This window comes from Mitosporidium daphniae (genome assembly GCF_000760515.2).
Source record: "Mitosporidium daphniae strain UGP3 chromosome Unknown contig-4, whole genome shotgun sequence".
Taxonomy (NCBI): Eukaryota; Fungi; Microsporidia; genus Mitosporidium; species Mitosporidium daphniae.
The window spans coordinates 78714-97904 of record NW_013546289.1 but is presented as its reverse complement, the minus strand read 5'-3'; the positions used below and the strand labels follow the sequence as shown (position 1 = coordinate 97904).

The following is a 19191-nucleotide window of genomic DNA, read 5'->3' as shown; positions in this document are numbered from 1 at the left end:
CAACGATATTAAAACGAGCCATAACCTCTTCCAATGCCCTATCGGTACATTGAAGGAGAAGTTTTAAATCGTTTCGTGTCTAAAAATAAGTAATTTGAAGAAATAGTTACGATTTTCTCGTGGCCTGCGGGAAGCTGCTGCCTGTGGTAGATGGAGGATTTCATTATTTCAGGTATATTGTCAAAATTTACCGTGCTTTCTTCCCTGCATTCAAAGTAGCAATCAAAGATATTTTCAATCTCTTTGCTCTTTGAATTGGCCATCAAGCAGGTGCTGGTAATCAAAACCTGCTTAATTGAATACGAGGCTGAGGGCGACACAAGTACAGCATTTTCATTTCCCTTTCCAATGATGCAACATCTAAGTAAATAATCACAGCCACGGTACTCGTTGATTTTGGAGGCATCTGAAAACGGGCACTCCAGAAGAAAATGATCCTGGTCCATAAAAGAGACCCCATTCAAGGACTCAAATGGAAAGGAGTACTCTTCCATTGCTACACAAAATTAAGTGTAATTTACACCGTTCGTATTGGGAAAGGAAATTTTAATTTATAACAGGCCCAGCTCAGCATCAATAGGGAATTTCAATGAAGGGCGACTTGTCTTGGAAGCACACTGGAAAGGCTTTTTTAAACAATGCCTCGATGTCTTGCCCCTCGCATCCGTCGCACATGGATGCGGATTTCAATGCTCGCCGTTTGATGCATTCCTAAAATAAGCAAAAGATCCCACTTGATGATGGCCCTTTATTCCAAAAAACCCGCGACGGAATTCATTTGCAAATCTACATTCTCCGCTCAAATTTGATGCTCTAATCTTCAAATAAGCCGACTGCTGGAACTTCTTACCTCGGTACATATATTCTGAATACAGTTGTTCGAGAGATCTATGTCTTTGGTACAATAATCAAATGCGTGCAATAATTCGTGCGTCAGAGTTTCTTGCAAATGAGTGGGCGAATATATTGTTTCTTCACAAAGGAACACTCCCTTTCCAGGCCTATAAAAGCCACTAATTGGTAGATCCGTTGAACAGGGTACACATTGTATGTCGTTGACAAATAGAGGGCATCCGGCCTGCTTTAAAGCATCCTTCATGTAGAGAATTATGGGAGAGCTTACAAACAGCTCCAGTAGATATTTTTGGCATTTTTCCTTTTTCACTGGATCGCCCGTCGACGCGATGGGAAGTGAAAAATCTCTGGCCATTTAAAAATTAAGTGCCAACTTTTTGTATTTCCTAGAGTGGGCTGCCCAATTTTTAATAATTAATGTCAAGCAAAATGGGGTTGCCCCATTTTGATGGCATGTCAACTTTGAGTGACATCTGCTATAAGAATAAAGTTATTCTCAACAACTGACGATGAACAAAAACAGGTTTAAGCTCATAAAAGAGATTGGAAATGGAACCTCGGGCAAGGCAATACTTGCCAGAGACACCAAGGGTTCGTCCTCAAATCTTGTTGTCCTGAAAGAAATTCCTTTGAACCCGGAGGAGCTTGAAGTGAAGGATCCGCTTTTTTTGCGCGAGGAGGTTGAAATCTTGTCAAGGTTGTCGCATCCAAATATTATCAAATACTTTGGTTCCTTCGAGGAGAGCGGGTTTTTGTATGTGGTTACCGAATATGCAAACGAGGGCGATCTGTACCAGCTGTTGAAAAAGCTCAAAGCATCGCGGCCTCCCAATGATGCTTTAGAGGAGGACCAAATATTACGGTTCTCTTTCCAACTTATTTCGGCATTGGCGTACCTGCACGATCTCAAGGTTTTGCATCGAGATATAAAATCGAGAAACATCTTTTTGTCTTCGCTGCCTGATGTGCGTACAAAATCGGCATATCCCAATGTGGTGTTGAAATTGGGAGACTTTGGTATCTCCCGCACACTTACTGGAACAATAGAATTGGCCCACACAGCAATTGGAACCCCATATTACCTGAGTCCGGAAATATGTGAATCCAAGCCCTATGATTACAAGTCAGACATTTGGTCGTTGGGGTGTGTCATCTATGAAATGTGCACCCTCAGGCATGCTTTTGACTCTCGGCACATAAGAGGGCTAATTCTTAAAATCATCAAGGCCGAGTTTTTGCCGATTCCAAAGTACGGCGCGACGCGGTGCCCCAATAACTCACTTGTAGGCATTTTTCAAAAGAGCTTTCATCTCTCATTTCGAGCCTGCTTCAAAAGGACCCTAACATGCGGCCCTCTGCCAAAGACCTTCTTTTGCTATCAATCATGTCCAAGTACAATGTCCCAACAAAAAAGGTGCCCGAAAAGCCCCCACAACTCACCACTAGCAACCTGTTGCCTTTAAAGGATGCGGAAATCAATATTTCGCTGCTGACACGCAAGTTTAAATCGCTGTTGGAAATGTGGGTTCGTCGTTGCGTTATATTTATATAGATTTGATGATCGTGCTAAGGCCTTTGATGTGATCTGCCAATATGTATTTGGGGACATAAGCCGAGAAACCATATTTACTTACTACAAATGGTCGGACAGAGATACATTTGAAGACATATTGCAGCATATTGAATGGAGCCACGATAAACGCCAATTGTGTGAAAACAACTTGTCTTTTGGGGACGATTCAAGACTCCAGCAGGCAGAAAATAAACTGCCGTTTTCGGATGCGTCTAAAAATTGCAACGGAAGGGTCTTGGACCATAGCTTCCTGTCGTTCTACAAAATCTCGTCCAATGAATACATTTTAAATGGGCGGTTGTTTCCACTGGGCTCATTCGGGACCCTTGGATCTTCCATTCTCTGCTCTTGGATTCAAGGCCCCAATTATTCTTTCGAGGACACGCCGTCCTCTGAGGAGATATCGGTTATCATTGATCAACAGAAAAAATGCTCCTCCCTATTTTTGAAGCTTGAAATTGTCAAGGATTATCTGGGTAAAGAGCTGGGAAATGCAACCTTTGCCAAGGTTTACAATATCCTAAAAGGGATGATAGAGCTATCTGATAAGATCCCGAAGAGCAAGGTGATTAGTGAAGAATCGCTAAATGAATCTTTGGGTGATTTTATTTTCTCTTTGTTGGTTGAAAACAACTTTTTATTCTTGATAGTGCATTTAATTATTAATGAAAAGATGATCAGCACGCCTGCCACCCATTCCCTAATAAAAAATTAGAAATTCGGGGGTTCAAATAGAGGAGGTCCAAAGATTTTAAAGTGGACGGTGGCCTATACTGCTCCGATGTTAAAATATTCGTACAATTGTAAAATTCGAGACTTTTAATTAGTGATTATTACACCATCACACTGCCAATTTTTATTAATAGGTTTCTCCAAGCTTATAATACGCGCGCTCTCGATACGCACAAAAACAATGTCCGCAACCACAAAACCCATCGATATTTCAAAGCTTGATCTCAATGAAAAGAAATCCAAGAAACCTAGTTCTCCTAACCCTAATCCAAATCCCCATCAACCAACGACAGCCTCTAACCTTGGAATTGATGTCAAGAAGGCTGATGACTTTTCTGCATGGTATACTCAGGTAAGTCTTGTGCGTCTTATTTCAAGGTCCTATTAAAAGCCGAAATGATGGACTACTACGATATTTCTGGCTGCTATATCCTCAGACCGTGGAGCTTCTGCATTTGGAAGCGCATTCAAGGTTCAAGCTATCAATTGCCCAAAGTTTAGATTTCTTTGGAAAGGAAATTGAAAAAATTGGCGTTCAAGATGCATATTTTCCAATGCTAGTCACCCAAGGCGCGCTGGAAAAGGAAAAGGATCATGTTGAAGGGTTCTCGCCTGAAGTTGCCTGGGTCACACGATCCGGGCAATCGGAGCTGCAGGAGCCGATTGCCATCCGCCCAACGTCGGAGACAATCATGTACCCAACCTTTGCCAAGTGGGTCAAGTCCCATCGCGAACTTCCATTGAAAATCAATCAATGGTGCAACGTGATTCGGTGGGAATTTAAGCATCCCCAGCCTTTTCTTCGCACAAGAGAGTTCCTGTGGCAAGAGGGACACACGGTGTTCTATACAAAAAAGGAAGCAGATCATGAAGTTCTCCAAATCCTTGAGCTGTATCGACGTGTGTATGAGGATGTCCTTGCTGTCCCCGTCATAAAAGGGCGTAAAAGTGAAAGTGAAAAGTTCCCCGGCGGCCTTTACACCACAACTGTTGAAGCTTTTATTCCAGAATCTGGAAGGGGCATCCAGGGCGCCACCTCTCATTGCCTTGGACAAAATTTTGCAAAGATGTTTAAGATCGAAGTCGAAGGCGAACGGGGCGAAAAATCTCTTGTCTGGCAAAACTCATGGGGCATCACCACTCGCTCCATTGGTGTTATGGTGATGACACATGGTGACGATAAGGGTCTCGTGTTGCCTCCAAAGGTTGCTGCTGTCCAAGTTGTCATCGTTCCATGTGGAATCACTTCGAAGCTAGAGCCTTCAATTGTGGCTGCCATTGAGGAAAAGATTTCCCAAATATCAACCACCCTTCAGGCTATCGGCATTCGTGTAAACACCGATCTAAGGGATAACTATACGCCTGGATGGAAGTTTAATCACTGGGAAGTCAAGGGAGTTCCGATTAGATTTGAACTTGGACCCAAAGACTTGCAAAAGAATGAGGTCCGTGTAGTGACCAGACACGACGACCAAAAAAAGCAATACAGCATTGCAACGTTGTCCGAGTCGATCCCTGTGCTTTTGGAAAAAATTCACGACGACATGCTTGCCGCCGCACGTGCTCGACATGAAGAGCATTTGGAGGTAATTGACCAGAGTTGGGATCTGGTATTACCTGCTTTGGATGCCAAAAAATTTGTCATGATTCCATGGTGCGAGCGTCCCGCCTGCGAAAAAGACATCAAGGAGCGGACCTGTCGTGCAGGCACGGATGAAAAGGCCCCTGCAATGGGTGCTAAAAGCCTTTGTATTCCATTTGAGCAGCCGAGCATGGCTCCAGGCGCTAAGTGCGTTGCTTGTGGCCATCCTGCCGTTTCCTATACACTTTTTGGACGTTCCTATTAAATTGTGATATCTCTCCAGTAGTTAATTCAAATCGAGAATTGTCGTTTATTTTCTAAACTCGCCGCGAATGGAGCAGCTTCAGATCGGTATGTGAAGCGGCCTTTGTGTCTTCATCATTCTGTTATGCGATTAATCCTATGCAGGAGAGATCTCAGATATGGATTGGGAAAGACACCCATTGGAGGCTCTGTCTAGTTCTAATGTAAAAATTAAATGTTGAAAAGATGTACCGCTCTCGAGCCATGAAATGTAAGATTCAGTTGCACGAATCCCCTCCCTATAAAAAATAAGAAGCAGAAAGAAACAAACCGAAAAGCTTTGTCAAAATCGTGATATTCTTGCAGTTTATCTTTCAAGTCTTCTATTTCTACGTCTCTATCAATTAAGATGTACGCTAAATCCATGGATTCTAAAAGTTATTACACTATGCAAGCACCCTTATCCTTTTCTTTTACTAGTGCTTGAAGTTTTTCCGTTTGCGATTTGAGCGTAAACTCCAAAGACGATATCTTCTCCTGCAACATAGAAAGATCATCATTCTTAGTTTTGTGTTCTCCATCCTGTTCCTCGAAAGACTCTAGCGGCACTCTATCGTATTCATGTAGCGGTTCTCCAAGCTTTTTATCGTCTTTTATAATTTCCATATTTACAAAAAAGGATTCTGGAGGCCCCTCCTCTGTATCTTGTGATTTTTCTTGGAGTATGTCGCGCTTGGGCTCTTCTGATTCTGGGCTTTCATGAATACTGTAATCGTCGTTATTGTTGGAAGCTTTGGAAAAATCAATTATATTTCCGGAAAATTCGGATTTCAATTGAGCGTCTTTGCTATCCAATACATTATTGGAATTGCGGAGAACATTCTCAGAATCTTGATCGCCAAATGAATCAGGAACAACGTTTGTATTTTGTATGGCAGCAAGCGATTGCGATTTTATGGTATTAAGTTCTATGAAAAATAAATAGCCATCAATTACCAAACTGCAAAAGACGGCAATTGTACTCGGCAGATTCACATCTGACCAAAAGTGTCAGATAAAGCGATTCTAGCGCAGAGTATGAGTTCTGTAGGGCAGAATATTTGGATGATGTTGGAAACGAATGGGGGCCCGGTATTACCGTTCTGGTTCCTCCAATTGAATGCCGCAATTGAGCCTGATGGACCACCACCATTAAGAAATTGTTGAAATTTTACACTTTCAATTTAATTTTAAGTTTACTGCCACTACATCATGGAGCATTCGTGTTTTTTGGCGGCTGGCGCCCTTCGCTGTGCCGGGGAAAGTAGTGTGGGTACGAGGCTTTTTTTCTCCCCAAAAAAAAAGAACCTTTTTTTGAAAAACCTGCTTTTCCTTTCCTCCGGTTTGTAGCTTTGTTCTTTTGCTATGGAGGCCCTTGCTGCTGTGGCAAATAGATCGGAAAGGCCATCTTTGACCTTTGCCGAGGTTTCAACGTATCTGTAGGCATTGATTCTGTACGCAGCGTCAGAGGCCTCTTCATATGAAATGGGCCGTTGGTTCAGCCGCGCCAGACGGCCGATCACCGATGGATCATCCCTCAAATCGGATTTGCATCCCACCAGAATTACTGGAGCACCATCGCAAAAATGGGAAACCTCCGGATGCCACTAAGCGATCAGCATTATTGTCTTCATACCTTTTCAATGATGCTGCGTAGCGAGTCTGGCGCATCAATCGAAAAACAAAGCAGAACAATGTCCGAGTCTGGATACGAAAGTGGACGCAGACGGTCATAATCTTCTTGACCTGCAGTATCCCATAACGCCATGTCAACAATGACCCTGCCACCGTCTAAAGAAATTTCCGTGACATAGTTTTCAAACACAGTGGGGATGTACTCCTCCGGAAATTCCCCTCTGCAGTAAGAAATCAACAAGGAGGTTTTTCCACAGGCCCCGTCTCCAACAGCCACAAGCTTTTTCCTGAAGAGCTGCCGTTGGATAAGATCGACCCTTTTGCTATCCTTTGGGGAGCCTTGAAGCATGAATTAGAGACTGAAAACGGCTCTTTTATCAATATGCTGCATGGCGACCAATAGAATAGAAAAATGGTTGATAGCCTGTTACTTTGGCTTTTTGATTGCTGATTGAAATTTAGCCAAATTTTCCAGAATCGGGCCAATGTTTGGGAATTCCATTCCCTAATGAAGCCTGAACCATCACATTGGTAAAAGCTTACTTTTTCCACCTACATTCATCCATGAATTGCACAAAATTTGGCCAACTGCAACATTGGCATTAATTAATTAATTAATCAATCAATTACTTGAACGCGAGTTTTTTCGCCATGAAGGGAAAAACGTTTACAGAGCGGCTTCGGCTCATATGTGCAGCCCAACATGAAAACACAAGAAACGCTCTTCGGTTTATCACACACAATGATTCACTTCCACTTTCCGTTCGATATATGGCCCAGTTTAAACTGAGTGCACTGCCAAAGGCGTCTGTCCCAAACAGATTGGCACGCAGGTGCATCATTACGGGACGGGCGCGCAGCATCATCAAGGAGTTTGACATTTCTCGCATCGAGTTTCACCGTCTTGCACGTACAGACTCGCTTCCTGGCATCGTCCCCTCGTCGTGGTGAATCTTAACCCCAAAATCATATACATAAATATCACCAGCTCAACCTAATGGCGGTCCAGTAGGTTAATCGTTTAACGTTGTTGGCAACACACATGCAGTATCCAAGTTTGGAGCTTCAAAATCGGGGAGTCCTACAATATTTTGGTCAACTTTTACCGGGCGTTTTTGATAATTGCCTATCAGTTGATGTTCATTTATTTATAGCTTGGCGGGGAGAGGGCAGAATGTGGACCCCAACGCGCCAGAACCACAGGCAGCAAGGCCAACCCATGGAAAGCTGCCAATGCCACCGTGGCAATGTACATCCGAAAGTAAAACACCTCGAAAAGTTTGGATGTAGACCAGTATAAAATGGAAATGCCGATCAGCTTTGTCAGGGTGATGCCAAAGAAAACGCTAGTGCCAGTCTCGGCCACCATTAGCTCTACGCGCTTTTTGCGCGAAGGCAATGCGTTGAATGAAGCTCCATGTAAACATGAAGACGGCTCTTTTTCAAACCCAGAATATGCGGACTCCTCAGTCTCTTCGGCATCAAGGACAACCATGTACGCACGAATCATGTTAGAGGAGAATTCTACCGAAATACCCATAGCAATGATCACATTGACCAGTGAAACTGCGGAGAGACCAATCGACCACCAACCCATAACGCCGAAAAGTGAAACGGCCGTCGAACATACACTCAAGGCGGAAAATAATGCCGCCTCAAATGAGCCGAGAAGAGCCCATGTCACCACAAGAATGACGAGCAAACACAGGGTGCAGAGCAAGATAGAGATCCAGATGATTTCGAGGTACTGGTCAAAAAAGACAAAGTACGGTGAGAAAGCAAAGATTTCGGGAAGTGATCCCGAGTCCATTTCAGGTGGAACTCCATTCGCCGTGACCTTTGCCGCCTTCTGGATGGCAGTCGTAAGCATTCCGGCAATACGCCTCGATGCCCGTAACGACGCAATGAAATCTTCCTGTGAGCGCAGCGGTTGCAAATAAGCCTTGAAGGCGGAGACACTGCCTTTTAGACGCACCTGGTTGGCATAGGCAGCGCCTCCGGCAAAAGGACACTGTGCTGACGGCATTTCCTCCAAAAACCACGGCAAAAAACGGCCAATGGTTTCTGAATTGAGGGCAAGTTGCGTCAGTGTCCGTTTCTGTTCCGAAATACAAGGCACGGCGCTAGGTGAACTGGATCTGTCGCCCGTTACGGGATCAATCCGACAACAATGCCGCGACCATGCCAAAAAATCGTCAAACCAGTTAGAAATTCCAGAGGAAAGGTATGAGCCGGGCTCACCCTTATTGACCTCAACGATAGATCCAATGGATAATTCATCCATGATATCTTGATAGAATCGGGTGGCAATTGAGCGTTGAATCGATGTGCTCCCAGCCACATCTGCGTTTCGGAGCACAAAAAAGAGCGGGGGGCCGACCAGCAATTCGGTCTCCAAAGCATCAAAATATGGGACAAGATAAGAGTCAGAAGGCACAGCTAGTCGCTGTTCCAACCCAAGCCTAATTCGACCGATTCCCAACAGTGAAAAGAAAAGCAATACTGAATAAAATAGCAATACAGCAGTTTGTACGCGACGGTTTCGCGCTAAAGCATGAGATATGCTACCAAAGGGCCATCGAATCGATTTAACAGCCTGTGTGCTTTCGATTTCCTGTGTATCTTTAGCAATTTGAGGGCTGAGATCAGAAGACATGGTATCAGAAGCCCATAAAGTAGAAAAGCGAGTTTTAAGCCGTATCAAAATGGGGCATAGCCACGTCCAAACAGCCTTGAAGGCACGGCTGAGAGCCCCAGCAATTGGATCGGGTCTCCCCGCAGCTATCCGGCGGCCATCGAGAGTTAAAAAGACGGTAAATACTGTCATTTGTAGACAAATATCAAAGGCAATAGCAAGCACAGCGTACATAGAAAAAGAGGCAACTGCAGGCATCTCCACGTTGCAGCCGATGAGAAAAGCAAGTAACTCTGCAAGCTCGGTCACCAAAATAGATGGTCCAGACCTGCGTAACGTTAATGCCACACGCTCTTCCACAGAAGGGGGGGCGACGTTATTCAGTGTGGACTCCATTTTTGCATCAATCGCAGGGTCTTTTTTGTCCTCCATGAAACTGCATGTACTTGATTTTGAGATTTCTGCTGGTTCAACGGTCCCTGTAGACTCGTAGGCCTGCACCAGTAAAAAGAGATTGTCCACACCGACAGCTAACACGAGAAATGGAATCACCTCTGCGATAATCAACGTGGTTTTGATTTGTAGAAGCGTGAATATGGCTGCGGAAAACAGAATGGAGACAGCCACCAGCAGTACGCCACCGAGCGCAAGTGTGCATCGCATATCGACTAATGAAGGCCAGCCACTAAACCAGGGTGATGATGATGATGATGATGATTCCTCTTTCTTTTGTTCTGATGTATTTTGCTTTCGTTTCCTCCTGGAGTGGCGTCCGAGAGCAAGAGCCACGTAAACAAACATTGCCAGATATGAGATGAGAATAACTGGGGCATTGGCTTCTGTCTCGCGATTAATTTCCCATTCTACAGAAGACTCTGCAGAAAATGCCCAGGTAAAATCAGTGTGCATTTTCTCGAACCGCCGTAAAGTTTCGATAAAGGCGCGCTCCCATTCTATACAAGCAGCATGCTGATTCTCATCCTTTGGGTCAAGTAGCAGGGTAATAACAAGGGATTTAGCTTCTATCCACGACTCAGGATCTATAGGAAGTGGAGCAGGTCGGCCCCCAGCACCAGCAGGCAGCTTTTTGTACTTGAGAGGGATTCCTCCAACTACTAATTCTGGCATCAAAGGTACGCGAAGATTCTGGTCATTTCCGTCAAAGCCAAGACAATCTGTGGGTGAGCGCATGCATGTGTCAAAATCAAACGCCCAGGCATCGCCGGTAGCCTCAAAAGCTTCACGTGTGGGCCAAATTAGTGCCACGCTCTGGATCAAGCATTCGCGCCCCAGTGGTTTGTAGCAAATGTCCTCTAGCGAGACCCCATTTTTAAAGGCTTTGATGTCCATGTCAATGTTGCCATCGGTGGTTATATTCTGAAGAACTTTCATGTGCCGCAATTCTTCTATTAAATCAAAAATGAGAGTGATAGCTTCACGGGTTACGGCACCGTTAATGTCCACTTTTGGTCGAATGATGACTTGAGCGACGCGGAAAAAGGCACCAAATTTTTCGTCATAAAACTGCTTTTGCAACGCAGACTGGGAATGAGGGCCCACCCAAAGCTTTACAGGGTCGCGCTCAATCTGGAGCCCCTTTGTAGCAATTAACACCAAAATTGAAATGATAACAAAAGCAGATGCTGTTAACAACACTTGAGGGATGTGCATAGTGACCCATTTGCCCTGGGCGTAAAATTTTTTTGCGATCAAGTCTTCCACTCCGTACTTGTAAAGACGACAAGATGAAGGATCACCGCCTTGGGCAGATTGATGGGCGTGGTTTCTTTCAAGATCTTCTTCGTAGTTTTGGCGCGCCAGAAAAAAGAGCTTAACGGCCAAAATAATAGAAAGGACAATGATCGCAAAGAAATATACAATGGAGACCGCAAAAGTCCAGCATCCGCTGCGTCCAATAAGCGGCAGGGACAAGGTACAGGGTGCAGGGGCCCACGTGACCCAGTTTGCAGGAGCTGGGCACTTGCGATGGCAATCTACACAGACACAGCCATATACAGGGTCGTCACAGGGAAACATGGTCGTATTCAACGGCCAAACATCAGCAGGAACTGGAGTGGACCATGCCTGATTTCCTTTCATTGTTAGAGAGGGGCTAGTTGAGCCGGTATAAGTTTGCAGCATCTCCTCTTCCAAGGAATCGGCTTCAAAGTGAGGGAACCGGATCAGAAATGGAGATCGCATCGTGGAGTTCTTTCCAAGCATCTCAAAGAGCACATCTGGATTCCTGGAGGCCTCTGCGGAAAACATTACATCTAAGATTTTCTTATTAGTCATTCCCATTGAGACATTAGCGCACGAGTCAAAGAGTCCTTGTCGTAAGGTGGGTGTCACATAATAATTAAGCGCAGTCGCTACGGGCTTTCCCCACCTCCCAGAGGCCTTAGAAGTTTCTATAACGCGCACATATAGGGACTGGTGTGGCGATACTGACATTTCACACCATAAAGAGATAAAGTTCTTCCAACAGGCAGGGCAAGGAGAAAGAAGAGGCCGTGCAAACTTTAATCCCGCTTCAATCACAGACCACTGCGAAGGACTGACGCACGAATGACCCTTATGGTCATTGACTATGTCAATTCCACACCATTCTTTGATTGAGGCGAGTGTTTTTGCATCAGACAAAATGGGCGCCTTTTTATATCCCGCGCAATTGAGGCGCCGACCGGGGTCGCAGACGTCATACATTGAACAGATTCCTGGACCCGGACCATTGACTTTTTCCTCAAACAATGAGGAAAGAGACTCGATTTCCCGGAGAGCTATAGCAAACAGGAGTAGAAGAATGAAGACATGAGAACGCATAATAAAAAATTACCAGGCCAATGAAAATCACTCCAATAATTAAATTTACGGGAGCCCTCCAATTAATCGGTTTAAAGGTACGCAATTTTGGGGTTAAAGATGCACCATATCACATCTGTTCAGCGATTCGTATGTCACCATAAGGCAGCCGTACAGTAGTATTTTAATGCTGATCGCATATTATGATATAAAAAAACGATAGAAAATGTATTGGCACGGATTTGCTTTTAAAATGCACAGTAGAAGAGCAGCGATCGAGAGGTTCCTAGCGCTTTGGGAATTATTAAAAAAGCGATACAACATGTGTATGCTCTCTCTCCTCTTTATGTGGTCCATTTCTATCGCTCGGTTATAATTTTTACGATAAAATTTTATTTTATATCAAATCGGCCTCTTGCAGCAGCTTGTCAATGATGATCTTATTTACAGCGTTCATAACAAACTTGATTTGGGTGGTGTCCGTAGCACATGTTAAATGCGGATAGATGGTTTTTCGCCCTGTCTTGTTGAGCCTAAGAAACATGTCTGCCATAAATTTGCATCCTGCATCAAAGTCAGGGCCTCCAGTATACATAGGGAAAGTAGCTTCCAATGGGACCTTCTGGATTTTTTCACGAAACAAATCAATCTTGTTAAGAAAGAGGATTATCGAAGTATTCAGAAACCATCGAGAATTGCAGATTGAATCAAAAAGGGACAGAGCCTCCTGCATCCTATTGACCGATTCGTCTTCCATCAGCATCTGATCATATTCTGAAATTGCAACAAGAAACACAATTGCAGTTACGTTGTCAAAGCAGTGGATCCACTTTTTTCTTTCGGAACGCTGGCCTCCAACGTCAAGCATTTTGTATGTCAGGTCCCCAATTGTAAAGTTGAATTCAGTAACTCCGGTGGACTTTTGCCTGGTCCTAAGAATGTCTTGGTCAGTTGGAATATAATCGGGAGATGAAATTCGCCCCAATTCTGAAAAGAAACTAAAAGTTAAAATTGATCGATCCTCTTACTAGGGGGCAGAGTCCAATAATTGAAATGAGGAAGACCTAGCCATACATTTTTTAACTCCAGCATCCTTGGAAAGGATTTTGAGAGCTTGGCCCAAGGCACTTGGCAATGGTGCGCCAGATACCGGTGGAATTGCCTTCTTAACGAGAGAAGCCATTGAATCGTTTTTTTCATTTTCCAATGGAATATCCAAATTTGAAGGTTCCATTGCTGTGAGGATGATCTGCATCGACTCAATCACATTTGAATAGACAAGTGTCCTGGCATCATTCCGTTCTTCGGAGGTAAACCCATGCGAGTGGATCATTCTCATCTGCTTCAAAATGGTTGTCTTTCCACTCTCTCCTGCTCCCAATAACAAAAGTTTTACGGCGTCATCTTGCACCCGTTTATCTTTTTTCAAGGACTGTTCAATCTCCCTATTTCGGATATACTCTTCAGAATGTTGTCCGATACAATTTCCCATCCTCAAAATTTAGATGTGCAAAATGGGGAGTCGACGACCTTTTTATGTGAAACCCTTCCATTAGGTTATTGGCGATAACCAACCAATTTTCAAAGTTGCCCAGTCAAAAAAAAATTGACCAAAACATTGGTTCGGAATACTTTACATGAGCCAATGGCCTTCTATGATTTGAAAACAAGTTTTCACAATTTAAGGGTACAAGTTTTCACAATTTAAAAGTTAAATTTTCATCCTTCAATAAAGGAACTAACTTGAGGCAAAAAGGCAGCGTTAACACTGGAATACATGGTGACACAATCACTCAGTGAAAGGTTGGCCTCACCCTCCCTTACATGGTCAATGAATTTTACGACTTCAGAAACCTCCTCCGAATCAACGGTCAGCGAGGTCGACAGCTTTTTTTTGGCAATCTCCAAATAATCCCGTAAATGGATACCTTAATGCATTCGCTTGGGAATCCAACGACCTGTGCAACGTGAATACCAAGGCTTTCATGGCCAACCCCGGAGACAACTTTATAAAGAAGCGACACCTCCAATGCATCCACATCCCTGTCCGATATCAGTGCCTTTACGTGCACATTTGAAACGATGTTTGGATAGCATTTTTCCAGATTTCCCAGGTCATGAAAATGAGTAGCAAAGAGCGTGAAGCACTTTACATTTTCAATTAAAAACCTAACGATTAAAACTTCCCACAGGCTCACTCGGAAAGTGCCCATGCAAGGGCAAACCCATCGGTGGAGGAGGTGCCTCTGCCAAGCTCATCGATGATAAGTAGCGAGTTTGCAGACGCACTGTGTAGAATGGAGGACATTTCCAGCATTTCAGACATGAAGGTTGATATCCCTAGATGTGTGTTTCGTTTGGATGCAAGCATACCTTTTAGTTGTGTATCCCCAGCACCGGCTCTCGCAAAAATGGCGTCAATGGGAGGGATTTCTGCATGAGTACAAGGTACATAGCAGCCGATGTGTGCCATCAATACAATCAAGGCATTCTACTGCGTCATATGAAGACGGCAAACCTGTTTTATGAATGTAGACTTTCCACCCATGTTCGGGCCTGTGATTATTTGAAATCGATTATCACTATCAGTTGCTCTATCCAAAAGAAGAGAGTTGGGTATAAATGGTGACGACAGGTCCAGGTATCTCTCGACACATGGATGCCGGCCATCAATGATGCGCAAGCTCGATGTATTATTTGCGCTAAAAATGGGTCTCACATAGGGATGAGACTGTGACACTACTGTCGATAATTCGGCGAAAGAAACTATCACATCAAGACGGGCAATGAAATAGTTGAGCAAAAGAAGCAAAGGCGTATAAGTAACTACGGTAAGTAAATAGCAGCGGTCCGCCCACCTGCAACGCCAAAAAGCGACTTTACAATCTCGTTTTGCTTGGCTGCGTATTCTATGACAACCGATTTACGCTCATTGGATGTTGCCAAAAGCGACGGTGTGGTATAGTAGACACCATTCTTTTGCGTACATAGCTCGATGAACTCGGATCTTTTAAACAACGGGTTTGAAACATCCTAAAATAAAACTTCCGGGGCGCAAACGATACGTTTCTCGAGATTCGGATATAATCTCCATAAATGGGCGATCTTTCAAGCTTTGCCTTTGGCCCCTTAATTTCTGCTCCACAGGGTAGGTCCAATTCTTCAAATGATAGTTGGCATCTCTGGTCGAGCGCTTTTCGCCGTTCTGCCAGTTGGAACAGATCCGGGGAAATCTCTGGCCGGATAAGATATTCATGCGACTTTTCTGCAACTTCTAAATCAACCGTTTTCACGATCAGCTCGATCAAAGGCTCCAAATTTTTCATAATTTCCTAAACAAATAAGAAATTTGGACCTGGGTTGCCTGAAGGGGATATAAAAATTGCGATCTAATTATCTCGATGCCGCTTTTAAGCTCGGTGGATTTGATATTTGATAAGGAAGATAGAAAATAAACAACTTTGGAAAGCGACTTGACGACTTGATGAAGACGCACGATTTCTTGTAAGGAGGAAGAACCCCTTTCAAGACGCTTAACAGCACGTAATAAGTCGGGGAATAATGAAAGGTAGTTTTTCAGGTCTTTCCTGGTCACATAAGCCAACGAGGAGAGGAGTAACTCAACCAAGTCAAGCCTCTCATTTATCAGCCGTTGATCTAAAAGGGGCTGCCTCAACCACTCATTTAGCATCCTCTTTCCTTGAAGTGTAGAACAATGGGTGCCAATGATGTCAAAGAGGGATCCCTTTGATTTATTCTCTATACAATGGGGTTGTACGGCCTACCTGAAATTGGAGGATAAACTTCAAGAACCCCAAGTGCCTTGAGCGCAGTGGCATCTACCTTCATATATTGGGAAAGGTTGTATCTTTTCAGGTAAAAATATCCTTGAGATGAAAATTTAGATTGCGTTTCATTGATCTGAGGGTCATTGTATGAGAACCAATACCTTGAGTTCTTGACAAAGAGCATATAAACATCGAAAATCTTCAAGCTCAACGCCCAAAACTGCACCGTTAGTGTTGCAAACAAACCTTGAGCACTTGCCTGCGAGCAATCAAACAATAGGCCTTTGATATAACCCATCACTACTGATTCGTCATCTAGCAAATGGATGAAAGCACGATAACTTGCCTGAAATTCGTGTCTTTAAGGTTGTCAATTTGATGTCGGCATTTTGGCACACAAACTCAATGGTGCTAACAGGCAATATGGCTTCCCTAAACCCAGACATCAGGCACAATTCTTTGATGCCAAGTTGTTGGATAAGAGTCTATATAAACGAAAGGCGCTCATACTTGGAGGTTGGATAATCTATCGTCATCAACAAAAAAAGACACGCCCAACAGACTCTGGAGCCTGTCTAGGAAGCCACAATGGACAATCTAGCAAATAATGGCGATATAAATTATGCATATTACAAGAGATCCCGAAGAATTTTGCAAAATATTGATGCAACTGAACACGGGAGCACACGAAGATGTATCGTAAAAGGAAAGTTCCGATTCATCTACACAAGATTCGGGGGGAGAAAGGCTCATTAGTGCTTGAAATTTTTAATTTACTAAAGATGATGTCCCCTCCGCAATAGCTGTTATTTAATTAAATTTCAAAAAGTAATTATTTTGACCAGGTGTTGCCGATACACCATTAGTCTGTCGCCACCCCCTCCCCGTTTGGAACAAGTAAATTTTTATGCAAAAAATAAATTTATTTAAATTCCATTTTAAATGCCTTCATCTTCATCCTCTCCAACTCCAGCTCAGGCTTCAACTTCGTCTGCTTCCATCTCTAAGACTTCGATCTCTAAAATCAATGTTGATAGGGACAAGTATGATTGTAGAATGTACGAGAACAAATACCCTGAGGTTGATGATCTCGTTATGGTCAACGTGCGTCAAATTGCAGAAATGGGTGCCTATGTGACCCTGCTGGAATATAATAACATCGAGGGCATGGTTCTTCTTTCCGAGCTTTCTCGCAGAAGGATTCGCTCCATCCAAAAACTGATTCGAGTTGGAAGAAACGAGGTTGTCGTTGTTCTTCGGGTGGATAAAGAAAAGGGCTATATCGATCTCAGCAAGCGCAGAGTTTCCCCAGAAGAGGTACAGAAATGTGAAGAGAAATTCTTAAAAAGCAAGGCCGTTCATACAATTATGAGAAACATCTCCGAAAAGCATTCCATCTCGACGGAATCTCTGTACGAACAGCTTGGTTGGCCCCTTTATAAACAATTTGGACATGCTTATGATGCCTTCAAGCTGGCCATTGAGGAGCCAGAGCGCGTTTTCGGGGGCCCCGAAAATCCATATGGCCTCGATGCCAAGGTTCTGGACGATATCCTTGTCAATATCAATCGCCGCTTATTGCCTCAAAAGGCGAAAATCAGAGCCGATATTGAGGTCATGTGCTATACTTTCGAAGGAATAGAGGCCATAAAGGAAGCCCTTCGCGCAGGAGAAACGCTTTCCACGGAACAGATTCCCATCAAAATCAAGCTCGTTGCCCCGCCTCTTTATGTGATCTTCACAAACTGTTTTGACAAAATCCAAGGTTTGGAGCTACTGGCTGCATCGATAGCCAAGATTTCGGAAAAGATCGTTTCCTTCGGTGGGATGTTAAATGTGAAAATGAATCCTAGAGTTGTTTCTGACGTTGACGATTTGGAGCTTGACGCAATGATGAAGCGCGCAGAGCAAGAAAACGCGGAAGTTTCTGGCGATGAAGACAATTCTGAAGAAGATGACAGTGAAAGGGCCTCATAGTGCGTTGTCTCTCTTCAACCGGTGCGATAATAAAAGGCTTAAATAAATCTATTTATTTTGCATCCAGTTTCTTCCTAGAACCGGAGCTGCTTTGGTCTTTGAAATGGCATCCTCTATAAAGGATCTCTTGCGAGATTCGGCTTGCGAAATGCTAACAATTTCGGCCAAAGGGTTCGACAAACCTTCCTGGTGCGTCGGACCCGCTGGGTCTTTCTTCATAGGTATTGATGGCGATGACTTTTTGTGTACCCTGTCCTTGTGAATACAGGGCATTTCCATGCCAACCAACTTGACCAGATTTTTTCTGGATGACATTGGAAATTCGAAAAGCAGCTCCTTTAGAATGACTCTGGCATCAAATTTTTCAATTGATGCCTTTAGCGCCTTTGAGTTTGGATCAAGAAGGCAGGAATGGCCAGCAGCCAGATCAGGTCTGATACGCACGAACTTCCGAGAAATCGATTCGGCCAAATGTATGCTGCAATATGCATTTTCTGAATCCTTCCTACCAAATAGCGGCACCAAACACGGGGTCTTGGAGCAACAATACTTCATCCCATCGTGCTTTGATAGAAATAGAGCAGACCTTTTAATATTGCCAACGTAAAAGGCAATGTTTAATAGCGGGCTACAAATTAAAAAACATACCGACCTTGTAAAATTGCATACCTGCTGCTCATATCGAAGCGTAGCTCCGGTCGAAAAAATAAGCAGCGGATTTATGATGGCGATTTCGCGGCCAACTTCTAGCAGCTTATGGTCTCCTTTGAAAAACACCATGATTCCAACTTGATAGTCTTCTTTGCAGTGGACAATCAACGATCTGCACTTTTGCGGGCAAGATGTAGAGGCGCCTGTATCGATTTGCGAAATTATACCTATGGTGATTAAAGAGAGTGCGTCAGAATTGTATTTTGCTAGCTTGGAAATACAAAAATACACATCCTTGCTGGTAAGGTATTTTTTCTTTGAACAAGCTTCGATCAGTCTTAAAAAGATTGCAGACAGGGGGACATATGAATTGTTTACTAATATTTTGGACACGAGATTTCCATCGTGGCTTTCGATGTCCAAGAGGAAAGTCTCAACTGGCCGAATCTTGTTGAAGTGTACGACGTATCCATTGTAATCGGGGCAAAATTCCGAATTGACGCTTTTTTGTTTTACAACATTTGAAACCAGACCGCGGGTAAAGCTATTTTCCTTGTCCCCACCATTCATTAAATATTGCAACGAACAAATTCAATTCAATTTACTTTGATTTCATTTAATTTAATTTTGATTTCATTTAATTTAATTTACTTTGATTTCATTTAATTTACTTTGCTTG

General features: G+C 43.6%; 12 protein-coding genes across 12 annotated transcripts; 4 read left to right on the top strand and 8 right to left on the bottom strand.

The window, feature by feature from the left end:
- Positions 1-38: 38 nt before the first annotated feature.
- On the bottom strand, positions 39-494 carry DI09_4p530 (uncharacterized protein; the record flags this gene model as incomplete). The annotated part of the gene is made up of 1 exon (XM_013381943.1): positions 39-494. The coding sequence occupies one exon, from the start codon at positions 492-494 to the stop codon at positions 39-41; it is 456 nt and encodes a 151-aa protein (XP_013237397.1).
- A 778-nt stretch (positions 495-1272) lies between these two features.
- DI09_4p520 (uncharacterized protein) lies at positions 1273-2407 on the top strand (the record flags this gene model as incomplete). The annotated part of the gene is made up of 3 exons (XM_013381942.1): positions 1273-1310; positions 1346-2138; positions 2159-2407. 3 exons carry the CDS (start codon positions 1273-1275, stop codon positions 2405-2407), a joined length of 1080 nt encoding a protein of 359 aa, XP_013237396.1.
- Positions 2408-3341: 934 nt separating this feature from the next.
- DI09_4p510 (uncharacterized protein) lies at positions 3342-5007 on the top strand (the record flags this gene model as incomplete). The annotated part of the gene is made up of 2 exons (XM_013381941.1): positions 3342-3516; positions 3539-5007. 2 exons carry the CDS (start codon positions 3342-3344, stop codon positions 5005-5007), a joined length of 1644 nt encoding a protein of 547 aa, XP_013237395.1.
- Positions 5008-5426: 419 nt separating this feature from the next.
- Positions 5427-6177, bottom strand: DI09_4p500 (uncharacterized protein; the record flags this gene model as incomplete). The annotated part of the gene is made up of 2 exons (XM_013381940.1): positions 5427-5953; positions 5982-6177. The coding sequence occupies 2 exons, from the start codon at positions 6175-6177 to the stop codon at positions 5427-5429; spliced, it is 723 nt and encodes a 240-aa protein (XP_013237394.1).
- A 52-nt stretch (positions 6178-6229) lies between these two features.
- On the bottom strand, positions 6230-7008 carry DI09_4p490 (putative Ras log protein; the record flags this gene model as incomplete). The annotated part of the gene is made up of 3 exons (XM_013381939.1): positions 6230-6305; positions 6348-6631; positions 6661-7008. The coding sequence occupies 3 exons, from the start codon at positions 7006-7008 to the stop codon at positions 6230-6232; spliced, it is 708 nt and encodes a 235-aa protein (XP_013237393.1).
- Positions 7009-7310: 302 nt separating this feature from the next.
- DI09_4p480 (uncharacterized protein) lies at positions 7311-7610 on the top strand (the record flags this gene model as incomplete). Its single annotated transcript, XM_013381938.1, has 1 exon — positions 7311-7610. One exon carries the CDS (start codon positions 7311-7313, stop codon positions 7608-7610), a length of 300 nt encoding a protein of 99 aa, XP_013237392.1.
- Positions 7611-7803: 193 nt separating this feature from the next.
- DI09_4p470 (uncharacterized protein) lies at positions 7804-12117 on the bottom strand (the record flags this gene model as incomplete). The annotated part of the gene is made up of 1 exon (XM_013381937.1): positions 7804-12117. The coding sequence occupies one exon, from the start codon at positions 12115-12117 to the stop codon at positions 7804-7806; it is 4314 nt and encodes a 1437-aa protein (XP_013237391.1).
- Positions 12118-12493: 376 nt separating this feature from the next.
- On the bottom strand, positions 12494-13588 carry DI09_4p460 (uncharacterized protein; the record flags this gene model as incomplete). The annotated part of the gene is made up of 2 exons (XM_013381936.1): positions 12494-13094; positions 13125-13588. 2 exons carry the CDS (start codon positions 13586-13588, stop codon positions 12494-12496), a joined length of 1065 nt encoding a protein of 354 aa, XP_013237390.1.
- Positions 13589-13839: 251 nt separating this feature from the next.
- Positions 13840-14569, bottom strand: DI09_4p450 (uncharacterized protein; the record flags this gene model as incomplete). The annotated part of the gene is made up of 3 exons (XM_013381935.1): positions 13840-13983; positions 14025-14265; positions 14295-14569. Coding segments are annotated over 3 exons (660 nt in total), but the record flags the coding sequence as incomplete, so codon positions are not given.
- Positions 14570-14587: 18 nt separating this feature from the next.
- DI09_4p440 (uncharacterized protein) lies at positions 14588-16068 on the bottom strand (the record flags this gene model as incomplete). The annotated part of the gene is made up of 5 exons (XM_013381934.1): positions 14588-14954; positions 14975-15129; positions 15162-15428; positions 15452-15841; positions 15862-16068. 5 exons carry the CDS (start codon positions 16066-16068, stop codon positions 14588-14590), a joined length of 1386 nt encoding a protein of 461 aa, XP_013237388.1.
- Positions 16069-16826: 758 nt separating this feature from the next.
- DI09_4p430 (uncharacterized protein) lies at positions 16827-17861 on the top strand (the record flags this gene model as incomplete). Its single annotated transcript, XM_013381933.1, has 1 exon — positions 16827-17861. One exon carries the CDS (start codon positions 16827-16829, stop codon positions 17859-17861), a length of 1035 nt encoding a protein of 344 aa, XP_013237387.1.
- A 48-nt stretch (positions 17862-17909) lies between these two features.
- On the bottom strand, positions 17910-19082 carry DI09_4p420 (uncharacterized protein; the record flags this gene model as incomplete). The annotated part of the gene is made up of 3 exons (XM_013381932.1): positions 17910-18339; positions 18371-18447; positions 18531-19082. The coding sequence occupies 3 exons, from the start codon at positions 19080-19082 to the stop codon at positions 17910-17912; spliced, it is 1059 nt and encodes a 352-aa protein (XP_013237386.1).
- Between the last annotated feature and the right edge of the window lie 109 nt (positions 19083-19191).